At 40.6% G+C, this 26,409-nt stretch overlaps 1 protein-coding gene and 4 gene segments (V, D, J or C); 2 read left to right on the top strand and 3 right to left on the bottom strand.

Moving 5' to 3' along the window:
* Positions 1-534: 534 nt before the first annotated feature.
* Positions 535-18,261, bottom strand: LOC132857281 (Ig kappa chain V region Mem5-like). The segment is given in 4 exon segments: positions 535-1,010; positions 1,844-1,878; positions 17,702-17,996; positions 18,102-18,261. Coding segments are annotated over 4 exon segments (696 nt in total).
* LOC132857282 (Ig kappa chain V region Mem5-like) lies at positions 1,970-19,723 on the top strand. The segment is given in 4 exon segments: positions 1,970-2,124; positions 2,230-2,524; positions 18,380-18,414; positions 19,248-19,723. Coding segments are annotated over 4 exon segments (696 nt in total).
* On the bottom strand, positions 7,975-8,615 carry LOC132857267 (immunoglobulin kappa variable 3-15-like). The segment is given in 2 exon segments: positions 7,975-8,324; positions 8,430-8,615. Coding segments are annotated over 2 exon segments (387 nt in total).
* LOC132857275 (immunoglobulin kappa constant-like) lies at positions 9,269-9,830 on the top strand. The segment is given in 1 exon segment: positions 9,269-9,830. A coding segment is annotated over 1 exon segment (375 nt).
* A 2,050-nt stretch (positions 19,724-21,773) lies between the features above and the next one.
* Positions 21,774-26,409, bottom strand: part of LOC132857353 (cathepsin S-like) — a 6,521-nt gene continuing 1,885 nt past the window's right edge. For all 3 annotated transcript variants that reach the window (XM_060887324.1, XM_060887325.1, XM_060887326.1), the window contains exons 3-8: positions 25,541-25,663; positions 25,291-25,446; positions 24,913-25,137; positions 23,959-24,118; positions 23,069-23,171; positions 21,774-22,679 (exon numbers count right to left, since the gene is read on the bottom strand). In XM_060887324.1, the coding sequence (XP_060743307.1) occupies positions 22,583-22,679; positions 23,069-23,171; positions 23,959-24,118; positions 24,913-25,137; positions 25,291-25,446; positions 25,541-25,663 (864 nt within the window). In that variant the 3' untranslated portion in view covers positions 21,774-22,582. The remainder of the gene's footprint in view (positions 22,680-23,068; positions 23,172-23,958; positions 24,119-24,912; positions 25,138-25,290; positions 25,447-25,540; positions 25,664-26,409) is intronic.

Here is a 26,409-nt window from a genome sequence, read left to right as displayed (position 1 = left end):
TTTTACACAATCTCTGGTAGCAACAATTTAACCCCAATGGTTGCCATGGACCAGGCCAAGGATGATTTAATGTCCGACAACCAGAATAAAGATGTAAAGGATTTCTGGCTTTGCTAATTTCTGTTGAAGTTTGTCTATTAAATTAATTAAAGCAATAATTGATTAGTTATTAAAATCTTATGATTTGCAATTGTTATAAATCATCAGTTTAATGTAACTGTAACTGTCAGTTACCTCAACCATAAATCCTGCTCTAAAGAAAGACATGAAACCAGCTTCCTGTTCCACACCCAGATAAACACACAGAGTCAGTTTTAAGCAGGAAATCAGAGAGCAGTGTAGAGGAAGTGAGATTTACATGAAGACGGCTGAGTGATCCTCTTTCTCCCAGAATAGAGCAGCACTTTCACCAGATGTTCAACTTTCTTCATCCAAACTCACTGAAGCACAACACACAGCCCTGAATCTACAGCTAAACACACTCTCTCCTCACACTGATAATGACTATTAACTCCAAGAAAAGAACACACAATGTCCAAAATGAAGCTTTATTTCAGCAGAGCAAAACTACAGGAAGAGCAACAGGACAGTGAAGAGAGTAAAGACAGAAATGTCAGCATTGTGTAGAACTGAAACTCTATTGTAGATGGATGTGTAAGCAGCTCAGTGTTCAGTTCTATCTTGGAGCTGTTAGCCTTAACACTGGCTCTTTCTGAACGTGACCGGATGATCCACGCCCTCGTGGGAGACCGTACAGACAAACTCCTCCCCCTTTTCCCAGAGTGCTTTGCTGAGGGTCAGGGTACTGCTGCGTGTGTAACCGCCCTTCTTCTGTTCTTCTGCACTGGTCAAGACCCCGTCCTTCACCGCCGAGCCGTCCACCGTCCAGCTCACCGACGCCCCCTGTGGAGAGTAGGCAGACAGCAGGCAGAGCAGCGAGGCCGATTCCTCAGACTGGTGCAGAGAGGAGGGAGGGAGCAGAGACACGGAGGGCTTCACCGTGGGACCTTCTGTAGACCACAAACACACAATAAACACACCTTTACACACGCTTACACAACATTTACTCATTACAGCTTCTTCACATCACTGCACTTCAGTAGAACTACTCAGCAGGAGAACATTTCCTAGTTCCTCGTTCTATTGTGGAGACACTCGGACTTTGATGGCCTTTATTCTGGGAGTGTGTTCCAGTCCTCCTGAGTCCTTCTGTTATTGTACATGTAGTGCTACAGAAAAATAAATCCACTGCTGATGGAAATACACTGATATTCCACACAGTCAGGGCTGGAAAACATCACACCTTCCCTTTGAGTTTCCAGAGAAGAAGATTTACTCCATTACACAAATCACATATCTGGCAAAGAGGCTGAGAAATCAGTTCAGTGATGGAAATAACCACATCACACCACATCCACCTTTCTACACACTGTTTATCTTTGTTTCCAGATTCAAAATCAGTCCATCAGTAACATGACAGAAGGCTAACAGACACAGGATGAAGTTTTCTACCATGTCCTTCACAGCACACAATATGAACTTCAGAAGCTGTGAATGTGAAAGTGCTGTTTACTGATGAACACACTGTCTACTTATTCAGCTAACAGCTAACTCCTGATTTTTAATTTCCTCTATCTTATTTTTATTTTACTGAAACTGTCTCATCATCAAAACATACTCCACATTCCTTATCTCCAAATTATAAAGACATACAAATGAATAAATGAATAAACAAACAGAAATTCTTTATGATGTCCACATTTTTCTATTTGTCTAAACTTTAATATTTTGATAAACAATAAAAATAAATGAATGGAATGTTGAATAAAGAAGAGAGACTTACTGATGATGAGTTTGGTTCCTCCACCGAAAGTCAACCACAGTGATACATTCTAATGAAGCCGTCGTACAAAAACCTCTGTTACACTCCAGTGACCACACACACACACACACACACACACACAGTTGTGGTGTTTGCATATGTGTTCTGTGTCACTGCTACACACACTTTAAGAGCTGTAGTGCTGATCAGAGTGTGTTCAGTCCTTTCAGAGCCACTGACACGCAGCACAATGATGATGGTACTGAGTCTCCTGCTGGGGACACTGGGACTCCTCGCTCACCGTGAGACATTCTCTTTACTTTTATTATTCATACACATCATCACATCACTCTCACACTCATTACTACATCTGTTTCATTATTTTAACTCTGCATCCTTTTCTTTAGAGTCTTTTGGGGAAATCGTCCTGACTCAGTCTCCAGGATCTCAGTCTTTTTCTCCAGGAGAATCTGTTACTCTCACCTGTACAACCAGTCAGAGTGTTAGCACTAACCTCCACTGGTACCTGCAGAAACCTGGAGAAGCTCCTAAACTCCTGATCTATTATGCATCTACTCGTCAGTCTGGGATTCCAGATCGTTTCAGTGGCAGTGGATCTGGAACACAGTTTAGTCTAAAAATCTCTGGAGTTCAGGCTGAAGATGCAGGAGATTATTATTGTCAGCAGTGCTATAGCTATCCATACACACAGTGTTACAGCGTCGTACAAAAACCTCCCTGAGCTGTAGAGGAAGTGCTCTGACTCAGAAACACACACTGATCTGAGAACAGCTGCACAGCTGCTAAAGCTGCACTCCACTGAACATCATCAAACATCTTCATGTTTCAAAAATAATCCTTCTTAAAAAGCAGAAATCTCTTCATCAGCTGTTCGTGCTGTGATGAGAAATCAGCTGATGTGTGTAATGATATCTGATGATTTCCACCTTCTGCTAAGAGGAGCAGTGTCTACTACACACTACTGTAACACACAATGTAGTGCAGGATCTTTCAATAAGAGTCAACATTTATTTCTATATGATTCTAGATTTAAAGATTCATTTTCTCATCATCTGTAAAGTTTCAACACAAACCAGTCTCCTGTTCTACCCCAACCTGATGAAATGTAGACTGATGTTCAGTCATGTGGCCACTAGATGGTGCTGTAATGGAACTGTACACATGCTGATCTGTTACTGTGATGAAGAGAAGATGGACTGAGGATTAAACAATCTTTAAGATGAATTATTTAACATTTTTTCTGTATTCCCAAAATACTTGACCAGTCTGATCTCCTCCTCTGATCTCTCCCATCAACAAGATGTTTCAGACTGCAGACCCTCTGATTACAGGATGGTTTTGTTTTTCACACCATTCTGTAAAAACTCTAGAGATGGTTGTGTGTGAAAATCCCAGGAGATCAGCAGTTTCTGAAAAACCCAAACCAGCCCATCTGATACCAACAACCATTTACTGTTAAAGTCACAGAGATCAGACTTTTACTCCATTCTGGTGTTCACTGTGAACTTTAACTGAAGCTCTTCACCTAAATCTACATGATTATATACACTGTGCTGCTGCCACATGATTGGCTGATTGGATAACTGGATGAATGTGCAGGTGAACACAGGTGAAGGGTCCTGATAAAGTGGTGTATATCATTTAGTCCATACCTGGAAAATGTCCCCCAACCAACCCAGATAAATAAAAGCAGTTAAAGCAGTGAAACTGAGAGAGAGAGAGAGAGAGATCAGTGAAGTGAGAGAGAGATTTACATGAAGACAGCTGAGTGATCCTCTTTATCTCAGAATAGAACAGAACTTTCACCAGATGTTCAAGTTTTTTCTGCTTATTAAGAGTCCAGACTGGAAACATCAACGTCTTCAATAATCAGTACAGTGATACACTCATGGTACAAAAACCTTATTCAACTTTATACATTAAAAAAATCAACTGTGATTCTTAGAGATTCAGATATTTTGAGGCATTTCCTCAGATTTTTTTCTGCCTTCAAATTTAGTCTAAACCATTTTTCATGCAATCTGTTGTATCTTATATCACTGGATCAAAACATTTGAAATTAAATTTTCACTATATTTGTCTTTCTGCAGAAAAAACTTAATAGACTGTTTGTCCAATCAGAACAAAACTAGTGCAGACAGATCATCTGGAGTAACAGTGTCATTAATCATTAAATAAATCATTATATTAAATTATGTATATTGAGCTTTCTATTCTGTGTTGTGATGCACACCAAAACTTTCAGATTAGATATAACATTGTACCAGCGTTGACACACTTATGTACAGCTCAATCTGGAGTATGAACACTTGAAGAAGTGAAGAAGATGGCCTGATCTTTTACGTCATGCGGACGGCCGAGTGTGTGAGCACCACATGACTGCAAATTCATGAAAAAAAATTAAGAATATTATATGATATTATATGAGAACTTGTCTTAGTTCAATCTGACCTCGGCCTGGACAGAGCAACTCCCATAACTACAATATTTATATTTAAGAGCTTATTATGTCCTGTGTCATTGAATGTTTCACTAAGTTTGATCAACAGAAGATCAGATCTTGACCCTGATCAGAGGCGAGGTGTAAATACTGTGATGAGGCCTAAGTCCTGATCAGAGACCAGACTAGACATTAAAAATGCATGTGTACTATGTCTTGCAGGAACACATTATTTATTTTGGATGCATCTTGAAGCTTAAGAAGGTTTGTTACAACAATGAAAGAGTCCTATGGTTTTGGAGTTCAATTGAAATTCATTCTGTCTGTCTGTCTGTCTGATGTGGTAGCCTAGTGGTTAAGGTGTTGGGCTACCAATCGGAAGGTTGTGAGTTCAATTCCTACGTCCACCAGGTTCCCACTGCTGGGCCCCTGAGCAAGGCCCTTAACCCTTAATTGCTCAGTTGTATAAAAATGAGATTAAAAAATGTAAGTTGCTCTGGATAAGGGTGTCTGCTTAATGTTGTAAATGTATCTCTGTGTCCTTAACTGTGGCAGAAGAACCTGTTTTATATTGAACTGATCTCAGAGTATTTTCACACATAAAGTTTATACAGAGCAGAGTTTATACAGAATGGTGGAGTAACAGTTCTGTGGGTGAAAATGTCTCTGTTTTGAAATCAGAGGAAAATGACCAGACAGACTCAAGCTGCCAGGAAGCATACAGAACCTCAGAAAGCACTCTGTAAAAGTGTGCTGAGCAGAAAAGCATCTCAAAATGCACAAAACAGAAGACCACACTGTGTGACAGCTGTCAACTGTCCACTTTCTGTGAGTTTGTGTGAGTCGGTGTCCATCATAGCCTCAGATTCTTGTTCTTAGTGTACATCGATCCTGCTGTTGTTCTGGTTTGATAGGTTTAATGTGCATTCTGAGATACATTTATGCTCTCTGTACTTAAGTGTGATTATTTGAGATACTATAGACTTCCTGTCAGCTCAGGTCTGATTATTCTCCTCTGATTACTTTCATTAACGAGCTGTTTCCGTCTGCAGATCAGATTCGCTCACTGCTCTGTATCTGCCTGATTTTATGCCTTGTACTCCTGATATATGATTATCTGTCAGTGTGTGTGTGTGTGTGTGTGTGTGTGTGTGTGTGTGTGTGTGTGTATGTATGTGTGTGTGTGTGTGTATGTGTTGTATTACTATGATACCTGACTGTATACATGCCTGTTTAAAACATTGCAATATAACTAAAGATGGTTTAAGAGACAAACATGTAAGTGAGATGAAGCCTGCAGTGAGGTCACTTCCTCCTATAGTGTTCTAGAGCTGCACCAGGCCTATAAATCTATAGTATGTACAGAAAAAATGTCACTGTTGATGTGTTTAATGTTATTAGTATACAAACTCTATGGGTTTCTATGGGTTTGTGTGTGTGTCAGAGAGAGGAAACATACAGGAGAACAATCTGGGAGCAGAATGTTTTGGAAGTGATGAAGCACAATGAAGAAGCTGCAGCAGGACAACATACCTTTACCACTGGGATCAATCACCTTTCAATTCAATTCAATTCAATTCAATTCAATTCAATTCGAGTTTATTTGTATAGCGCTTTTAACAACTGACATTGTCTCAAAGCAGCTTTACAGAACATAAACATAGAACGAAAGGTTATTATAAAGATTAATATAATACAAAATACAAGATTAATATTAGATATATTTAAATGTGTATGTATTTATCCCCAATGAACAAGTCTGAGGTGACTCAGGTGACTGTGGGGAGGAAAAACTCCCTTAGATGGTAAAGGAAGAAACCTTGAGAGGAACCAGACTCAAAGGGGAACCTCATCCTCATGTGGGTGACACTGGGGGTGTGATTATAAATATACAGTCTGATAAATGTTGTACTGATGAGGAGATTGTTGTCCTCAAACACCACATGGAGTCACATCTCGTCTGAATGTCTGAATATTTTATGAACACTTATGTAAAGCTTCTCAAGAACTTGATGAGAATTCTCTTTTGTTTTTATCCTCACTAGTCTTTGTATGTTTTTTCTGCACTGCTTTGTTCTGTTTATTCCATCATGAGTGTGTGAGTTTACTCTGTCTCAAGTCACACACACAAAACACAGACCACATGGAGTTCACATCTCCTCTTTAGTATAGCAGAGTCTAACTGGAGCTGGTAGATCTCTAGATGCCTCAGGATTCTCAGAGTCGGCCTCATCTCACTAGATGAAAATGTGCATTTGGTCTGATGTAACAGAGATGCAGGACAACCACCTAGTAATGCATTACAATAGTCCAGTCTAGAGGTCATGAAAGCATGAACTAGCTTCTCAGCATCAGATACAGACAGGATGTTTCTCAGCTTGGCAATATTTCTAAGGTGAAGAAGGTTGTGTTTGTAATATGGTGATATGAGTTTAAAGACAAGTTACTGTCTAATAAACACCAGGTCTTTCACTGTCGAGCTACTAGTAACAGTACATACATCGGTTATACCGATGGGTTTCTGTCTTATCAGAATTTAACAACAGAAAATTAATTACAGCTCATTCAGTCTCTCTAACGCACTCAGTTAATTTTGGACAATTTAGTTATTTCATCTGGTTTTGATGAGATATATAATTGTGTATCGTCAGCATAACAGTGGAAACTAATCCCATGTCTTCTAATAATGTTCCCTAATGGAAGCATGTATATCGAGAAAAGCAGAGGTCCTAGGACTGATCCTTGAAGTGGTGCTAAACTTCATAAATTTACTCAGTTTTATAAACTTGTGGAGATACATTTTGTGTATTGGCCCAAAGTATCGAGCTGATAACTGAGTTCCACTAAACAGTCTGGGAAGAAAACACTGTGAGGAGAACAGGACCATGAAGAATTGAAGGATAAGTTGCCCAACAAGGCTATGAAACTACATCAGCGTCTGTCTGAACAAAGCTCCTTGTGTCTCAGTATCCAGTGAATGTGTTTGTGGACCACAAAGTTGTGTGAGTTCATGACTGATATGTTCCTGTCCATTGCAGGTTGAGTGGAAGTTTTATATTGAAACCATAACGTGCATCAACGATTCGAGCCCAAATGTGATTACAATCTCAAGGTGCAATATTGATATGAGAGAGAATCCAAGAGAAGGTCACTGATTTCATTTCTTGAACTTGAGTTAAATACATACTGATCAGGTAAACATCAACTAATATTCCCATTTCAGTCTCTCAGATGAAATAAATCTTATCTGCTCTAATTGGAGGAAAGTGTCTTTCTGTGTTAAAGTGTCTGCTAGTTAATGTAAGAGGGATGTGACAATCATTCCTTTCTTTTTTATTTAAATATTCTTGAAATCAGGTGTGGAGTCTAGTTAATGGTCTGTTAGGTAACTGAATTAAAGGACATTTAGATTTATTCTTATAAACATATAAATACATACGTTATTAAAATAACCAACACAGTTCACCATCAGCAGCTGGAGATCCAGGTTTTCTTTTTGAGAGACATGTAATTGAAGTTCTCTATATAACTCTAACCATTGATGCTTACCAGAGATTAGGAGAAAAAAAGGATTAAATGTGAACAGAACATTTGTTATATGGAGACAATTGTCTGGTAAAATCTAGTAAAAAAATGCATCTTTAGCAGCTTTGCAGCTGTTCTCAGATCAGTTTGTGTTTCTGAGTCAGAGTACTTCCTCTACAGCTCAGGGAGGTTTTTGTACGACGCTGTAACACTGTGTGTACAGCCAGCTGTTACCCTGCTGACAATAATAATCTCCTGCATCTTCAGCCTGAACTCCAGAGATTTTTAGACTAAACTGTGTTCCAGATCCACTGCCACTGAAACGATCTGGAATCCCAGACTGACGAGTAGATGCATAATAGATCAGGAGTTTAGGAGCTTCTCCAGGTTTCTGCAGGTACCAGGCGAGGTAACTGCCAACACTCTCACTGGTTCTACAGGTGAGAGTAACAGATTCTCCTGGAGAAACAGACTGAGATCCTGGAGACTGAGTCAGGACGATTTCCCCAAAAGACTCTAAAGAAAAGGATTCAGAGTTAAAATAATGAAACAGATGTAGTAATGAGTGTGAGAGTGATGTGATGATGTGTATGAATAATAAAAGTAAAGAGAATGTCTCACGGTGAGCGAGGAGTCCCAGTGTCCCCAGCAGGAGACTCAGTACCATCATCATTGTGCTGCGTGTCAGTGGCTCTGAAAGGACTGAACACACTCTGATCAGCACTACAGCTCTTAAAGTGTGTGTAGCAGTGACACAGAACACATATGCAAACACCACAACTGTGTGTGTGTGTGTGTGTGTGTGTGTGTGTGTGTGTGTGTGTGTGTGTGTGTGTGTGTGTGTGTGGTCACTGGAGTGTAACAGAGGTTTTTGTACGACGGCTTCATTAGAATGTATCACTGTGGAAAGAAATTATGAAGTTATTTTCTAAATTTAATTTAATTGTTGTATAAATTTTAGACACTATTTAATTAAAATAAATCATTTTAAATAATTTCTTAAAATTTTAAATAAAATAGCTGAGTGTCTTAAATATTCTAAATCCAGTGAGAGAATAAATTCAGATATTTGCGGTGTTTACTTGAGTTCAGTGTCTAGTGATGAATTTTCATTGAGTTTCATCACCAGAATAAAGCTGATCAAAGTTCTGGTTAGTCCATGATGTAAAGAGTAACTAGTGAATGTTCTGCTGCTGGAACACATTTGTGCTGCTGCAGAGTTTCCAGTTTTGTCTCTGTTGGACTTCAGATCATTTACAGAATAAACTCACTGAGTGTTTCAATGGACTATTTAATGCAGTTACTGAGTAGAACTGAGTGAACACAATCAGATAGAAGATGAAATGTGGTATGGAGGTAAATCTGGTGGCTTCCATGTGTTAGCTTTGTTTCTTAGTGGACTTGTTTGTTAATAGACTGATGTTTCATTTAGAGTTAGAAACTCAGTTTTAATCCCGCTGAAGGTCATTGCAGGAAAAAGCAGTAATGAGTAAATGTTGTGTAAGTGTGTGTAAAGGTGTGTTTATTGTGTGTTTGTGGTCTACAGAAGGTCCCACGGTGAAGCCCTCCGTGTCTCTGCTCCCTCCCTCCTCTCTGCACCAGTCTGAGGAATCGGCCTCGCTGCTCTGCCTGCTGTCTGCCTACTCTCCACAGGGGGCGTCGGTGAGCTGGACGGTGGACGGCTCGGCGGTGAAGGACGGGGTCTTGACCAGTGCAGAAGAACAGAAGAAGGACGGTTACACACGCAGCAGTACCCTGACCCTCAGCAAAGCACTCTGGGAAAAGGGGGAGGAGTTTGTCTGTACGGTCTCCCACGAGGGCGTGGATCATCCGGTCACGTTCAGAAAGAGCCAGTGTTAAGGCTAACAGCTCCAAGATAGAACTGAACACTGAGCTGCTTACACATCCATCTACAATAGAGTTTCAGTTCTACACAATGCTGACATTTCTGTCTTTACTCTCTTCACTGTCCTGTTGCTCTTCCTGTAGTTTTTCTCTGCTGAAATAAAGCTTCATTTTGGACATTGTGTGTTCTTTTCTTGGAGTTAATAGTCATTATCAGTGTGAGGAGAGAGTGTGTTTAGCTGTAGATTCAGGGCTGTGTGTTGTGCTTCAGTGAGTTTGGATGAAGAAAGTTGAACATCTGGTGAAAGTGCTGCTCTATTCTGGGAGAAAGAGGATCACTCAGCCGTCTTCATGTAAATCTCACTTCCTCTACACTGCTCTCTGATTTCCTGCTTAAAACTGACTCTGTGTGTTTATCTGGGTGTGGAACAGGAAGCTGCTTTCATGTCTTTCTTTAGAGCAGGATTTATGGTTGAGGTAACTGACACTAAATGCTTATTTTATATTAATAGTTTCTAGGAATTCTGACCTTTATCATACTTTAGATGATAAATCTTAAATTTATAATAGGTTTGTGATTAAACCTAATTTTCATTTCATCAGCTAAATGCAGCATTTTTTCATCCTCAGCTTTCATTAAAAATCCTCCCTTCCACCCCTGAACCTGTCCAACTTTAGGCCAAACCTCCCCTTTATATAGGTCTCATCATAGCACAGAGACGGCGCTGGTTAAAGTGGTAAATGACCTGTTACTGGTCTCCGATCAGAGTTGTGTCTCTTTGCTGGTGTTATTACAGTAGATCCTAGTGCAGATATTGTTCATACTAGTCTCCATGATACATTAGAAATTCAAGTATAATTCAAATTTATCTGTATATCATTTTTAACAATGGATATAGTAGTTTTACATGAATGTACAGTAATAATTCAGAACAAAAACTGCAAAGTTTATTTTTCAAAATTTAAATCTACAGTATATTTAGGGGACACGGTGGCTTAGTGGTTAGCACGTTCACCTCACACCTCCAGTGTTGGGGGTTCGATTCCCGCCTCCGCCTTGTGTGTGTGGAGTTTGCATGTTCTCCCCGTGCCTCCGGGGTTTCCTCCGGGTACTCCGGTTTCCTCCCCCGGTCCAAAGACATGCATGGTAGGTTGATTGGCATCTCTGGAAAATTGTCCGTAGTGTGTGATTGTGTGAGTGAATGAGAGTGTGTGATGAATGAATGAATGAAAAATCTATATTTATACCTAATGAGCAAGTCTAAGGCAATGGTGGCAAGGAACAACTCTGAGAAGGTATGAGGAAGAAACCGTGAGTGGATCTGCATGACACCAGAGAGTGTGATTATAAATTACATCCTTTCTACATCTGTATATAAGTCAAGTGGAATTATTTAACCAGGAGCTTTAGAGCAGCTTGTAAATGAGCATCATTGCTAAATTCATTAGAGATTTAAAAAATTCCTTCTTGTTGAAGCCATGAAGTGTTGATTGGACACTAAAAATGGTTTTAAACAAGACCTGAACACTAATTAGAAGTCTGTTCCATAACTGTGAGGCTCTGTAAGAAAAAGCTCTGCCCCCTGCTGGAGCCTTTAGTACTTGTGGTACTACCAAATATTCTGCACCTTTTGATTGAAGTATGCATGATGGATCATAAAAAACAAGGGAAGAAAGTTCACGAGCCTGAAGAGACTGTATGCAGGGTGTGTTTATGATTCTCCCATCTCCCTGGAGGAAGAGCAGTTGGGTCACAATGATTCACTATGCAGACCTAACTGGGCGTTGATGTCAGCACTTGTGAAAGTACAATCTCTGATGGGCTTTCTGTGTTATGATATTGGTGTTCTTCTCCCACTTCAAGTCTTTAAAATGGTCTAAGGAACTTGAAGGAATCAGTGCTGGACACGGTACAACCCTGGATAGTGATTGGTGACAGAGGATTAGTAGTTTTTTTAAAGTGCCTTACAGATGCTATGTTCCAAATTGTTGTGTCTACACCACAAGGAATCCCAGAACCACAAGCCGGTCCACCTCCAATCTGTATGGATCCAGCAGCGAACCTGTGATGCACTTCAGTTATGTTAGCACCAGCATCCCATAGCACTTCATGACAAGAGAGCTAAAGGCAACTGGTCTGTAGTTATTTAGTACTGACATGTAGGTGTTTTTGGAAACATGTATTATGATGCTGTATTTGAAGCGTTATAACACCATACTTCAATAGCTGTCTCTGTTTAGCAGTAATCCAGTTTGTTACTGTAAAATTTTCTGTGAGCGCTGTGTTTGGGATGCATATGTCTTCACAGAAAATTATGTAAGCTGTAACAGAATCAGATAGTTTGTCCAAGTCGTCATCTTTTGTTTAAAATTCACTCTAGTCTGTACAATCAAAGCACTCTTGCTTTTACAACTTGACTTCATCTGTACATTTTTACCATAGTTACTGTAGGTTTAGCAGATTTTAGTTTATGTTTGTATGTAGGAAGTAGGGGAACCAGACACCCAGTGAACAGTGTGGTAGGCATCCTTCAAGACCATGTAGCAGTGGTCCAGAGTGTTCTTTACATTTGTTGGGTACCTAAAGTGTTGCCTGAATGTTTTACATTTTAGTTTTAATTTGTTGAAGTCTGGGTGGTTCTGTTCTATACCTTGAATATGGCTGTAATGTAATATGGCATTATGTCCAATAGTCACATCTCAGTGAAGTAGAGAGCAGCAGATCCTGAGAAGGTCTTCTTTGTTTTGATGAGGACTTCTTGTTTGTCCAGTTAACTTTATAATGAGCAGTGATTAGTCAAGTGTAGAGCTGGAATGTTGTGTTACCTGTGGATTACGCAGGAAAAACAGGTAGAAAGAGTAGAAACACACAACTGTAGAAATTTAATGTGAAACCAGTCACAGTTTCCTCCCAAAGAGATCTCAGAGTGTTAGAACTTTTCAGTTCAATCGGAGAACAAGCCTGAGCCGCGCTGCTGCTGCTGCTGCTACGTCTGAGCCGACTTCAGGGTAGAGATTTGCCAAAGGACCAAACAGAGACAGTGATTCAATAGCAAAAACTTTTCAGGATCAGAGAGTATTTATACAGAAGAATGCTGTAATATTCAGTGTTATCTATTGATAGACAAAAGATGTCAGCAGGAACAGATGTGGTAGTTGACATGTAAGATTTGACGTTTTAAGTTTAATATGAAAAGAATTGTTTAAATTATGGAAGAAGAAATCGTCTCGGAGTGTCTGTGTTCAGCACATGTTAATCAAAACAGAAGAAAAAGAATTTCTGTGTTAAAGCAAAGGATATCACAGTCATAATATGAGATCATGAACTAATACTAGTACCACACAGTCAGCCCAGTACACAGCATTCCAAGATATATTCAAAATATATTAAAGACCACATCAGTATGATCTTCTTTGTGTTTGGAGAATGTGTATTATATATAACGTTCATGACAATCAATGTACTGAATAAACTACATTTACATTCACTTTTGCCCCTTTTCCACCAAAAAGAACCGAGTGCTGGTTCAGAGCTAGCACTGGTGCTGGTTCAAAGTTGGTTCCACTGGCGAACCTTCTAAGAACCGGTTTGCCTTTCCACCGGCTAAAGAGCCATCACAGAGCCGAGTCTGACGTCACTGTATATGTGTCACGTGTCCCAGCAACTTTAGTGCAGCAGCGGCAAACACAAACACATCAACAATAGCGGATGTTGCTTTACTGTTACTGCTCATGGCTTTGTGAACCTACATTAACACCCAAACGCGGCGAATCCAACGTGTACGTGCAGCTCCATGTAATCTGTATAAACGGAGGTTGTAATCGAGAAAGTACATAACGTTATTTTATCATTAACACAGAAAAATGTAGCCTTAGCATGTAGCTACTTACTATAATGTGTGCTTAAAGTAAAAAAGTATTAAACATTAGTATACTTAAGCTACATGATCAAATGCGCTAACAGTAGCCCCGCCCACAGCCCCGCCCACAGCCCCTGACACAAGCGGTTCTTAAGTCTAGACCAGCAACGTTTTGGTGCTACTAAAGAACCACTTTTCCTGGTTCAGAGCCAGTGCTTTGGTGGTCGAAACAGAAAGAACTGGTTCTAAATTAGGCTCTGGCTCCGAACCAGCACTCAAACTGCCTCGGTGGAAAAGCGGCATTTGATGCCCTTTGGCAATCTAGCCATGGGGGTCACAGTCCAGTGACTTCTGTGCCGGTCCCAAGCCTGGATAAATAGAGAGGGTTGTGTCAGGAAGGGCATCCGGCGTAAAACATTGCCAAATTTAACCATGTGAATCGTCAGTACGAATTTCATACAAGGTCGGTCGAGGCCTGGGTAACCAACGACCGCCATCGGCACCGTTGATCTACAGGGCGCCGGTGGAAATTGGACTATTATTGGTTCGAAAAAGAAGAGGAAGGAGGAGAGTGCACAGACAGAGAGAGAAGAGGAAAGGTAAGAGTGAAGGACTGAGACTAGGAACTCTGAATGTTGGTACTATGACAGGGAAAGGTAGAGAGCTGGCTGATATGATGTAGAGAAGGAAAGTGGATATACTGTGTGTACAGGAGACCAAGTGGAAAGGTAGTAAGGCTCGTTGTATAGGAGCAGGATTCAAGCTGTTTTATTATGGTGTGGATAGTAAGAGAAATGGGGTAGGTGTGGTCCTGAAGGAGGAGTTTGTGAGGAATGTTCTGGAGGTGAAGAGAGTGTCAGACAGGGTGATGAGTCTGAAGTTAGAGATTGAAGGGGTGATGTTGAATGTTGTTAGTGGTTATGCCCCACAGGTAGGTTGTGAGTTAGAGGAGAAAGAGAGATGGAGTGGATTCGATGAGGTGATTGAGAGTATTCCCACGGGTGAGAGAGTGGTGATAGGAGCGGATTTTAATGGACATGTTGGTGAGGGGAACACAGGTGATGAGGAGGTGATGGGCAAGTTGGGAGTTAAGGAAAGGAACCTTGAAGGACAGATGGTAGTAGACTTTGCTAAGAGGATGGACATGACTGTGGTTAACACTTATTTTCAGAAGAGGGAGGAACATAGAGTGACTTACAAGAGTGGAGGTAGGAGAACACAGGTAGACTACATCCTATGTAAATGAGGCAATCTGAAAGAGATTAGTGACTGTAAAGTGGTAGTGGGAGAGAGTGTAGCCAGACAGCATAGGATGGTGGTGTGTAGGATGACGCTGATGGTCTGTAAGATGAAGAGGTCAAAGATAGAGAAGAAAACCAAGTGGTGGAAGCTGAAAAAGGAGGAATGTTGTGAGGAATTTAGACAGAAGTTGAGGCAGGCTCTGGGTGGTCAGGTAGTGCTGCCGGATGACTGGGAAACTACAGCAGAAGTGATCAGGGAGACAGGGAGAAAGGTGCTGGGTGTGACATCTGGAAGGAGGAAAGAAGGTAAGGAGACTTGGTGGTGGAATGAGGAAGTTCAGGACAGTATCCAGAGGAAGAGATTAGCCAAGAAGAAGTGGGATATGGACAGGACTGAAGAGAATAGACAGGAATACAAGGAGTTACAGCGCAGAGTGAAGAGGGAGGTGTCTAAGGCCAAGCAGAAGGCATATGAAGAGTTGTACACTAGGTTAGACACTAGAGAAGGAGAGAAGGACTTGTACAGGTTAGCTAGACAGAGGGATCGAGATGGGAAGGATGTGCAGCAAGTTAGAATTATTAAGGATAGAGATGGAAGGGTGCTCACAAGTGAGGAGAGTGTACAGAGGAGATGGAAGGAATACTTTGAGGAGCTGATGAATGAGGAAAATCAGAGGGAAAAAAGAGTAGAAGGGGTGAATTCTGTGGAACAGGAAGTAGATAAGATTAGAAAGGATGAAGTCAGGAAGGCTTTAAAGAGGATGAAAAGTGGAAAGGCAGTTGGTCCTGACGACATCCTGGTAGAGGTCTGGAAGTGTCTCAGAGAGGCAGCAGTGGAATTTTTAACTAGTTTGTTCAACAGGGTATTAGAAAGTGAGAGGATGCCTGAGGAATGGAGAAGGAGTGTGTTAGTGCCGATCTTTAAGAATAAGGGTGACGTGCAGAGTTGCAGCAACTATAGGGGGATTAAGTTGATGAGCCATACAATGAAGCTGTGGGAAAGAGTAGTGGAAGCTAGGTTAAGGAAGGTGGTGGAAATTTGTGAGCAGCAGTATGGCTTCATGCCCAGAAAAAGCACAACAGATGCAATTTTTGCTCTGAGAATGTTGATGGAGAAGTATAGGGATGGTCAGAGGGAGTTGCACTGTGTGCTTGTAGACTTGGAGAAAGCGTATGACAGGGTGCCAAGAGAAGAGCTGTGGTACTGTATGAGGAAGTCAGGAGTAGCAGAGAAGTATGTCAGAGTGGTGCAGGACATGTATGAGAGGAGCAGGACAGTGGTGAGGTGTGCTGTAGGTCAGACAGAGGAGTTCACAGTGGAGGTGGGACTGCATCAGGGATCGGCTCTGAGCCCCTTCCTGTTTGCTATAGTGATGGACCAGTTGTCAGAGGAGGTCAGACAGGAGTCTCCTTGGACGATGATGTTTGCAGATATTGTGATCTGTAGTGAGAGCAGGGAGCAGGTGAAGGAAAACCTGGAGAGGTGGAGAGAAGAGGAATGAAAATCAGTCTTAGTAAGACTAAGTGCATGTGTGTGAATGAAAGGGAGGGAAGTGGAACAGTAAGGTTACAGGGTGAAGAGGTGAAGAAGGTACAGGAGTTTAAGTACTTGGATTCAACAGTCCAGAGTAATGGAGAGAGTGGGAAAGAGGCAAAGAAGCAAGTGCAGGCAGGTTGGAGTGGGTGGAGAAAGGTGTCAGGAGTTCTGTGTGATAGGAAAATATCAGCAAGAATCAAGGGGAAGGTGTACAGGACAGTGGTGAGACCGGCCGTGCTGTATGGTTTAGAGACAGTGACACTGAAGAAGAGACAGGAGTCAGAGCTTGAGGTAGCCGAACTGAAGATGTTGAGGTTCTCTTTGGGAGTGACAAGATTGGACAGGATTAGGAATGAGTACATCAGTGGGACAGCCCATGTTGGACGTTTGGGGGACAAAGTTAGGGAGGCCAGATTAAGATGGTTTGGACATGTTCAGAGGAGGGAGAGTGAGTATATTGGAAGGAGAATGTTGGACATGGAGCTGCCAGGCAGGAGGCAAAGAGGAAGGTCAAAGAGGAGGTACAGTATATGGACGTAATTAATGAGGATATGAAGCTAGTGGGTGCAAGTGATGAGGATGCAGAAGATAGAGACAGGTGGAGAGAGATGATTCGCTGTGGTGACCCCTGAAGGGCAAAGCCGAAAGAAGAAGAAGAGGAATTATTTTTAAATGATTTGAATCACATATCTTTATGAACATATTTAAATAGATGTGTTATGTTATTTTATGTTGGTGGGTGATGGGTCAAGGGGCAGTGAGAAGACAGTGGAAGCTTTTGGCACTTGGAAAAAAGTGAGAGTGTGAAAAAAGGATGGCAGAGTGGTGCTAAACTTCATAAATTTACTGTTTTACAAACTTGTGGAGATACATTTTGTGTATTAACCCAAAGTATCGAGCTGATAACTGAGTTCCACTAAACAGTCTGGGGAGAAAACACTGTGAGGAGAACAGAACCAAAGTTGTGTGAGTTCATGACTGATATGTTCCTGTCCATTGCATGTTGAGTGGAAGTTTTATATTGAAACCTTAAAATGCATCAACGATTCGAGCCCAAATGTGATTACAATATAAAACTTCCACTCAACATGCAATGGACAGGAACATATCAGTCATGAACTCACACAACTTTGTGGTCCACAAGGTTTTCTTATTGAGAGACATGTAATTGAAATTCTCTGTATAACTCTAATCATTGATGCTTACCAGAGATTAGGAGAAAAAAAAAGGATTAAATGTGAACAGAACATTTGTTATATGGAGACAATTGTCTGGTAAAATCTAGTAAAATGAAAAAATGCAGCTTTAGCAGCTGTGCAGCTGTTCTTAGATCAGTGTGTGTTTCTGAGTCAGAGCACTTCCTCTACAGCTCAGGGAGGTTTTTGTACGACGCTGTAACACTGTGTGTACGGCAAGCTCTTATCCTGCTGACAATAATAATCTCCTGCATCTTCAGCCTGAACTCCAGAGATTTTTAGGTAAAATTCTGTGTTAGATCCACTACCACTGAAACGATCTGGAACCCCAGTGTAACGTACATCATCATTATAGATCAGGAGTTTAGGAGCTTCTCCAGGTTTCTGCAGGTACCATTGGAGGTCATTGCTAACACTCTCACTGGTTCTACAGGTGAGAGTAACAGATTCTCCTGGAGAAAAAGACTGAGATCCTGGAGACTGAGTCAGGACGATTTCCCCAAAAGACTCTAAAGAAAAGGATTCAGAGTTAAAATAATGAAACAGATGTAGTAATGAGTGTGAGAGTGATGTGATGATGTGTATGAATAATAAAAGTAAAGAGAATGTCTCACGGTGAGCGAGGAGTCCCAGTGTCCCCAGCAGGAGACTCAGTACCATCATCATTGTGCTGCGTGTCAGTGGCTCTGAAAGGACTGAACACACTCTGATCAGCACTACAGCTCTTAAAGTGTGTGTAGCAGTGACACAGAACACATATGCAAACACCACAACTGTGTGTGTGTGTGTGTGTGTGTGTGTGTGTGTGTGTGTGTGTGTGTGTGTGTGTGTGTGGTCACTGGAGTGTAACAGAGGTTTTTGTACGACGGCTTCATTAGAATGTATCACTGTGGTTGACTTTTGGTGGAGGAACCAAACTCATCATCAGTAAGTCTCTCTTCTTTATTCAACATTCCATTCATTTATTTTTATTGTTTATCAAAATATTAAAGTTTAGACAAATAGAAAAATGTGGACATCATAAAGAATTTCTGTTTGTTTATTCATTTATTCATTTGTATGTCTTTATAATTTGGAGATAAGGAATGTGGAGTATGTTTTGATGATGAGACAGTTTCAGTAAAATAAAAATAAGATAGAGGAAATTAAAAATCAGGAGTTAGCTGTTAGCTGAATAAGTAGACAGTGTGTTCATCAGTAAACAGCACTTTCACATTCACAGCTTCTGAAGTTCATATTGTGTGCTGTGAAGGACATGGTAGAAAACTTCATCCTGTGTCTGTTAGCCTTCTGTCATGTTACTGATGGACTGATTTTGAATCTGGAAACAAAGATAAACAGTGTGTAGAAAGGTGGATGTGGTGTGATGTGGTTATTTCTTTCACTGAACTGATTTCTCAGCCTCTTTGCCAGATATGTGATTTGTGTAATGGAGTAAATCTTCTTCTCTGGAAACTCAAAGGGAAGGTGTGATGTTTTCCAGCCCTGACTGTGTGGAATATCAGTGTATTTCCATCAGCAGTGGATTTATTTTTCTGTAGCACTACATGTACAATAACAGAAGGACTCAGGAGGACTGGAACACACTCCCAGAATAAAGGCCATCAAAGTCCGAGTGTCTCCACAATAGAACGAGGAACTAGGAAATGTTCTCCTGCTGAGTAGTTCTACTGAAGTGCAGTGATGTGAAGAAGCTGTAATGAGTAAATGTTGTGTAAGCGTGTGTAAAGGTGTGTTTATTGTGTGTTTGTGGTCTACAGAAGGTCCCACGGTGAAGCCCTCCGTGTCTCTGCTCCCTCCCTCCTCTCTGCACCAGTCTGAGGAATCGGCCTCGCTGCTCTGCCTGCTGTCTGCCTACTCTCCACAGGGGGCGTCGGTGAGCTGGACGGTGGACGGCTCGGCGGTGAAGGACGGGGTCTTGACCAGTGCAGAAGAACAGAAGAAGGACGGTTACACACGCAGCAGTACCCTGACCCTCAGCAAAGCACTCTGGGAAAAGGGGGAGGAGTTTGTCTGTACGGTCTCCCACGAGGGCGTGGATCATCCGGTCACGTTCAGAAAGAGCCAGTGTTAAGGCTAACAGCTCCAAGATAGAACTGAACACTGAGCTGCTTACACATCCATCTACAATAGAGTTTCAGTTCTACACAATGCTGACATTTCTGTCTTTACTCTCTTCACTGTCCTGTTGCTCTTCCTGTAGTTTTGCTCTGCTGAAATAAAGCTTCATTTTGGACATTGTGTGTTCTTTTCTTGGAGTTAATAGTCATTATCAGTGTGAGGAGAGAGTGTGTTTAGCTGTAGATTCAGGGCTGTGTGTTGTGCTTCAGTGAGTTTGGATGAAGAAAGTTGAACATCTGGTGAAAGTGCTGCTCTATTCTGGGAGAAAGAGGATCACTCAGCCGTCTTCATGTAAATCTCACTTCCTCTACACTGCTCTCTGATTTCCTGCTTAAAACTGACTCTGTGTGTTTATCTGGGTGTGGAACAGGAAGCTGGTTTCATGTCTTTCTTTAGAGCAGGATTTATGGTTGAGGGAATTGACAGTTACAGTTACATCAAACTGATGATTTATAACAATTGCAAATCATAAGATTTTAATAACTAATGAATTATTGCTTTAATTAATTTAATAGACAAACTTCAACAGAAATTAGCAAAGCCAGAAATCCTTTACATCTTTATTCTGGTTGTCGGACATTAAATCATCCTTGGCCTGGTCCATGGCAACCATTGGGGTTAAATTGTTGCTACCAGAGATTGTGTAAAATATTAGAGGGCTAGAATCAGCTGGACACGAGATGGTGAGACTCAGCTTAAGCAGACCTTGGTAAGGTTCTCCTGACCAGGAGATGATCAGATGCTGTAATGTCACCAATGATTGGGGATGTTTTTGTTTCTTCAGTTTCTGTGTTTGAATCATGTTTATAAAAACTCAATATAATGAAGGATTGAAGCTCTTCACCTCTCAGTGTTTGGTCCTGTTGTGGAGAAGCTCAAATGCCAGAATATGAACAATTTCATGTGAGGAAGGTGAGATAATGTATAATGTAGTTTGAGAAAATAAGTAATTGTAAGAGTTTAATTGTAAGAAAATAATAATAGTTAAGATTTTTTTAAAAATCAGCAATTTGTCTCAGCAATTTCTGTGGAAAGGGCTGTAAAGTCAGAATTTGTCCTGGATCTGTTGACAAGTTGAGAACCTGGTTAGACACCTAGTGCAAGACCATGAGGAGTAAGAAAAAGAAATAAAAGCACAACAATATTTGGGAATTAGGTGCTTTATGTGAACCTGCCACCAAGCAGGTCAAGGGGAAAAGGCCAGAGAGAAGTAAAAAAAGAGTGAAAAATGGAGCAGTTCAACAGTAAATCTAAAAACACAATAAAGGCATTGAAGCTGGGTGACAGAGGTTGGCTTTCCTGAAATAGAAGACATTTAAACAAACCCAGCAATGACAGTGAGGAAGTTCTAATCCTGGTACTATTATGAACACCTCCCCAATCTGAGAGAGTAGTTTGTCCTGGAGTTAGAGAGATTCTTCAAAGGATGTTGCACCATCTCACCTGAACTGAGTCGCCTACTGGGAAGAAGATTATGAGCTGATATTGCACAAATCAAGTGCAACTGCTCTGAAGAAAATGTACACTGCTCATGTAGAGAAATTGCTCTCACAAAGCAGGTAGACAAAAAAAGAGAAGCTCAACTCACAATGATGCAAGCAGTGGCTCAAGGAGTCACAGAGGAAGAGGACAACCTCGAGGAAGAGGAGGCAGAAGATGAGGCAGAAGTTGAAGAGGCAGTGGAGAATGAGAGAGTGGATGCTTTATTTGCTGAGTGAAATCACTGGGCTTTGAAAGATCACATTTCGGTCTTATTCTGCTCCTGTGACGACACCCCCCTTTTCTGACAGAACGACTCAGCCACTTACAGACCCAGTGGAATAACCTCAAGTCTGGAAACGAACCTGTCATAGAGCGTGAAACATTTACATTTACATTTACATTTACAGCATTTGGCAGACGCCCTTATCCAGAGCGACGTACATAAGTGCTTAAATCTCTAACATTGAATACATTAATGCTGGATCACTAAGTTACATACTTAAGATACCATGAGTTTAAAACATTTGTTCAAAGTTACAATGAAAGTGTCAAAGGTGTGTTTTTTTTTTTTTGTTTTTTTTTTTTTTTTTAAAATGCAAAAGATAATGAAAGAAGTGCTAGTTGAAGTGTTTCCTGAATAAGTAGGTCTTCAACCGCCGCTTGAAAATAGCCAGTGAAACCGGTTAGATCCAAGTGCAGGTTTATTTGCAAAATCCAAAAACAGGCAATGGTCAAAACACCAGGCAAACAGCAACAACAATGGAAATCCAAAAGCAGTAGTCAATAATCCAGGCGTAGGTCAGGGCAGGTAGCAAACAATCAAACACGAAAAACAGGCAGGGTCAAAAACGAGGCAATAAACAGAACAGAGAAGATACGCTCGGTATGCAGACAGGCTAACAATACTTCGCGTCATACGAGAGTTCTGAGTGAGCTTAAATAGACCAGGTGATTAAAAACAGGAAACAGGTGTGCTGAGTTGGTGGTGCAATGGATTGTGGGAATTAGAGTCTAATTACTAATTATAATTACTAATTCTAATTAGAGTCTAAGCACCTGGCGAACCTGAAGAGTGGGGCTTCCTCCAAGATTTTTAAAAGTAAATGATGCAGTAATACAGAGAGCTTCAACTCCTACAGCTCACTGATAACTTGTGTACACATAAACAATGTGAATAAGTCACCATTGCATTGCTCTCTCATCTAGCAAAAGATCGACACAAGCAAGCTTGTTAAAATTGCAAGCTAGTACACTTAGCTTGGGCTGCTAATCTGAAACAAACATTTATTTCACATTAATCTGGTGAATGGACCACATGGTATACAATATAAGCAGCTCTGGATTTTGTTCATTCTAAAAACAGAAATGTTTTTTCATCACAACTACCAGATGTTGCGTACATGCATACGTACGTACAGAAGACTAACATTTTATTAGAGATTAATGAATAAAATTAGTTCATTACAGCAAGGAAAGGAAAAATCTCCTGAGGTTATACAATGGGGACGACACTGTAGCTGCCGATTCCACACTGATTGTTGTTTCTCTGGAGTCTCATATATCCTCCTTCTCCCCAGTTAACACCCCAACTGGAAAAGAGAGAAAGGGGCATTTTATCCAGTGGGGTTATAATCCATCATTTTCTTACTATATCAAAAAAAACTTAGTGTGTGTGTTAGTGTGTATCTGTGTGTATGCGTGTTTGTGTGTATGTGTTTTGTGTCTGTGTGTATGTGGTGTGTGTGTTTGTGTGTGTATATCTTTGTGTGTATGTGTTTGTGTGTGTATGTGTATATATGTTTGTGTGTGTGTGTGTTTCTGTGTGCATGTTTCTGTATATGTTTATGTGTGTTTGCGTGTGTGTATATACAGCATGTTTGTGTGTGTATATGTGTGTGTGTGTTTGGGTGTATGTGTGTGTGTTTGTGTGTATTTGTGTGTGTTTGTGTGTGTGTGTTTGTGTGTGTGTGTGTTTAACCTGTTTTTGACCAGCCAGTATTGTTGCCCATCTTCTTTTCCATATCCAACCACAAGAACTGCGTGATTCACTGGTTGAGCTTCAGAACAGTAATTGTAAATACCTAACACACACACACACACACACACACACACAGAGACACACACACACACACATACAGTACACACAGACACACACACACACACACACATACAGTACACACAGACACACACACATACAGTACACACAGACACACACACAAACACACACACACACACGGCTCTTCAGAACTGTTCACAGATCATCTGGTTTAGACTAGAGGAACCCATCAAAAAGTCATGAGGTCTTTAATATTAAGCACGTAATTGAGCAGTCAGTTACAAAGGTGGACTGTTCTTTAACACCAGGATCATGTGGTTCTTCATAAAGCATTTACAGTGTTCATGTATCTGTACTAACTGTACTAACTCATGGAGGAGTTCAACTATAGTATTTTTGTTAATATAAATTAATTAATTAGCAGATACATGTAATAATTGTGTGATTAATTAAACAGTCCATTGTTCAGAACACTACTTTTCATTATCTAATATAATGACACAATCATCATATCTGTAAAGTCTTGAACTGTTCTGTTAAAAAACTGCAAAACACGTTGGACAAAAATACTACAGAAGACACTAGTGTTATTATTACAGGTACAGAGACACTAGTAACATTATGGTGTCATTTTTACAGCCATCTCTGTCAGTGTGGCATACAATAATTTACTGTAACTCAGACTGAAGACTTTTATTTTGCAGTTGTTTATTTCAAATGTTTAATTTAAATATAGTAGGTTTGAGATATTAATGATCCATATGCACATACAGTTCATTATAAACAACTGACAATTGTCCTGTGTGTCTCACCAGTCTTGTAATGGTAAAATGTGGAATTGTTAGCATTAATTCCTACTGCGACCGGCCCGATGTTAGCCACCACCTTCTGCAGCTCAAACTCATTATAACGCTGAAGAACCCGGAAACCAGAACAGCGTCCATATTTATGACTAGGGAAGCAAAATCCAACCTACACAATGAAATATTATGTGACAACAAGGTTATATGTGTGGCTCATTCTTATTAAACCATTAAAATAACATTAATAGTAATGATTTTATATAATAAACATGTAGATAAGAAATATAACAAAATATCATTATAAAGATAATAATGTTAACGTTGCACAATTTTATTTCATGTTCTGTTAAAAGATTCTCATCACTGCAATGGGTCTAAATATCTGAATGTATCACTATGTCATAACTGATACACAGCCTGGGCTACATATAAAAATTAAAACTGTAATAGAAGATAAATAAAATACAATTATTAACTAAATATTCATGAATAATAATAATCAGAAATTAAGTCTCCATGACTGATGTTCTCATCCTCTATAACATTTGTAAAGGACTGTTTACACACACAGAGAAATAAAGTTTGACTTTGAATGAAATCCTACACACATCTACAGTGCCTTCAATATGGGTTCTTTTGTCATCCATTAATGATTATTACAGATACAGAAATCTCCATCTCTTGTGTATTTACTGAGGATGCTTCAGTCCAGATGAAATGACTTTCCACACAAAGTGGAGATGGAGAATGCTAAGCCAGTTTTGGAAGTGGGAAAGTGGGTCTTTGTATCTACGATGGAGACCTCTTACCTTGGTCAACACGAGGTTTAGCTGGACCAAGCAAATTGTTTCATGTATGTGCTGCACTTCTATATATTACTGAATATTGCATTTTTACATTGCATAGAAGTAACTTAGGATGAACGTAAATGATTAAATATGTGTAGGAATGTATAAAAAATACCTTTTGTTCATAAGGGTAGTCAGCGTCCTTGCTGATGCCCCTGTGGTTTATTATGTAATTAAAGGCATTAGTCAGGAGGCCTCCAGAGCAGCCACGGTTTCCCTCCTCAGAACTGCAGTCCACCAGGTTCTGAACACTCAGAGGAACAAGACGACCCTTCTTCATCTTCATTTGAGCTTCTAAAGCTCCAACTGCACTGAACGCCCAGCAGGCATTGCAGTCACCCTACACACACACACACACACACACACACACACACACACACACAGCAAAGATGAACGTGAAATCAAATAATTGTTTTGTTTATATTTAATTGTTTACCAAAGAAAAGCACATATAATATTTATTAAAAGCTCCTAACACCCTGTACATATATACCTGGTCCTGTACAGGGGTGACAAATCCATCCTCAGTCCAGTTCACACTGGGAGGGAGAGAGAAATCACTCAGAAAGGTGAAATTATCATTATCATCTTCAGAAGAAAGATTATCCACCCTCAGACCATTCAGTTTAGCATTGGCTTCGTCTGCGGTCTACACACACACACACACACACACACACACACACACATTTTAGCCCTGTATATAACCCCATGGGCATCACAGAAACACAAGAACTGGACCACACCATGTCTGAAAGGTGATTGATCCCAGTGGTAAAGGTATGTTGTCCTGCTGCAGCTTCTTCATTGTGCTTCATCACTTCCAAAACATTCTGCTCCCAGATTGTTCTCCTGTATGTTTCCTCTCTCTGACACACAAACACACAAAATAGTCTTACATTAAAACAAAAGAAAATTTCAACATTAAAAAAAAATCATACTTCATTGGAACTTTTATTTTTTTCATAAAAGAGGATTTGACTTGGTTTCTCTAGTGAAGTGACGTCACATACGGCTAAGTACGATGACCCAGACTCAGAATTCGTTCTCTGCATTTAACCCAACCGAAGTGCACACACACAGCAGTGAACACACACACAGCAGTGAACACACACACACACCATGAACACACACCCGGAGCAGTGGGCAGCCATTTATGCTGCAGCACCCGGGGAGCAGTTGGGGGGGTTCGGTGCCTTGCTCAAGGGCACCTCAGTCGTGGCCGGCCCGAGACTCGAACCCACAACCTTAGGGTTAGGGGTCAAACTCTCTAACCTTTAGGCCACGACTTCCCAAACAAGTTCACTGCGTGTTCTGTGTTGGTTTATACTTGTATGTGACTTTCTGGCATTTAAACTCATTTAGACTTGTTTTGGTCTCAGACATTGTTCTGTGAACTGTTTATCCTCAAACTCCTTGTGGACACCAGCGGTGAAGGAAAATGTTAAGCTGTAAAAGGAGCCTTTGTTAACTTGTGGAACTCCAGAAGCAGCAGACAGGCAAAGTGTAGTGCAGCAATGTCAGCTGAGGAAGCAAAAACTCAGTGGCTATTGGAAGTGTTCAGTGAGTTCACAGAAAATGACTTTCATTCAACCTTGTAGACATTCTGGAAAAG

The sequence above is a fragment of the Tachysurus vachellii genome, chromosome 14 (assembly GCF_030014155.1).
Source record: "Tachysurus vachellii isolate PV-2020 chromosome 14, HZAU_Pvac_v1, whole genome shotgun sequence".
Classification (NCBI taxonomy): domain Eukaryota; kingdom Metazoa; phylum Chordata; class Actinopteri; order Siluriformes; family Bagridae; genus Tachysurus; species Tachysurus vachellii.
The sequence above is the reverse complement of the archived record's forward strand: the minus strand, read 5'-3'. Positions and strand labels throughout refer to the sequence as shown.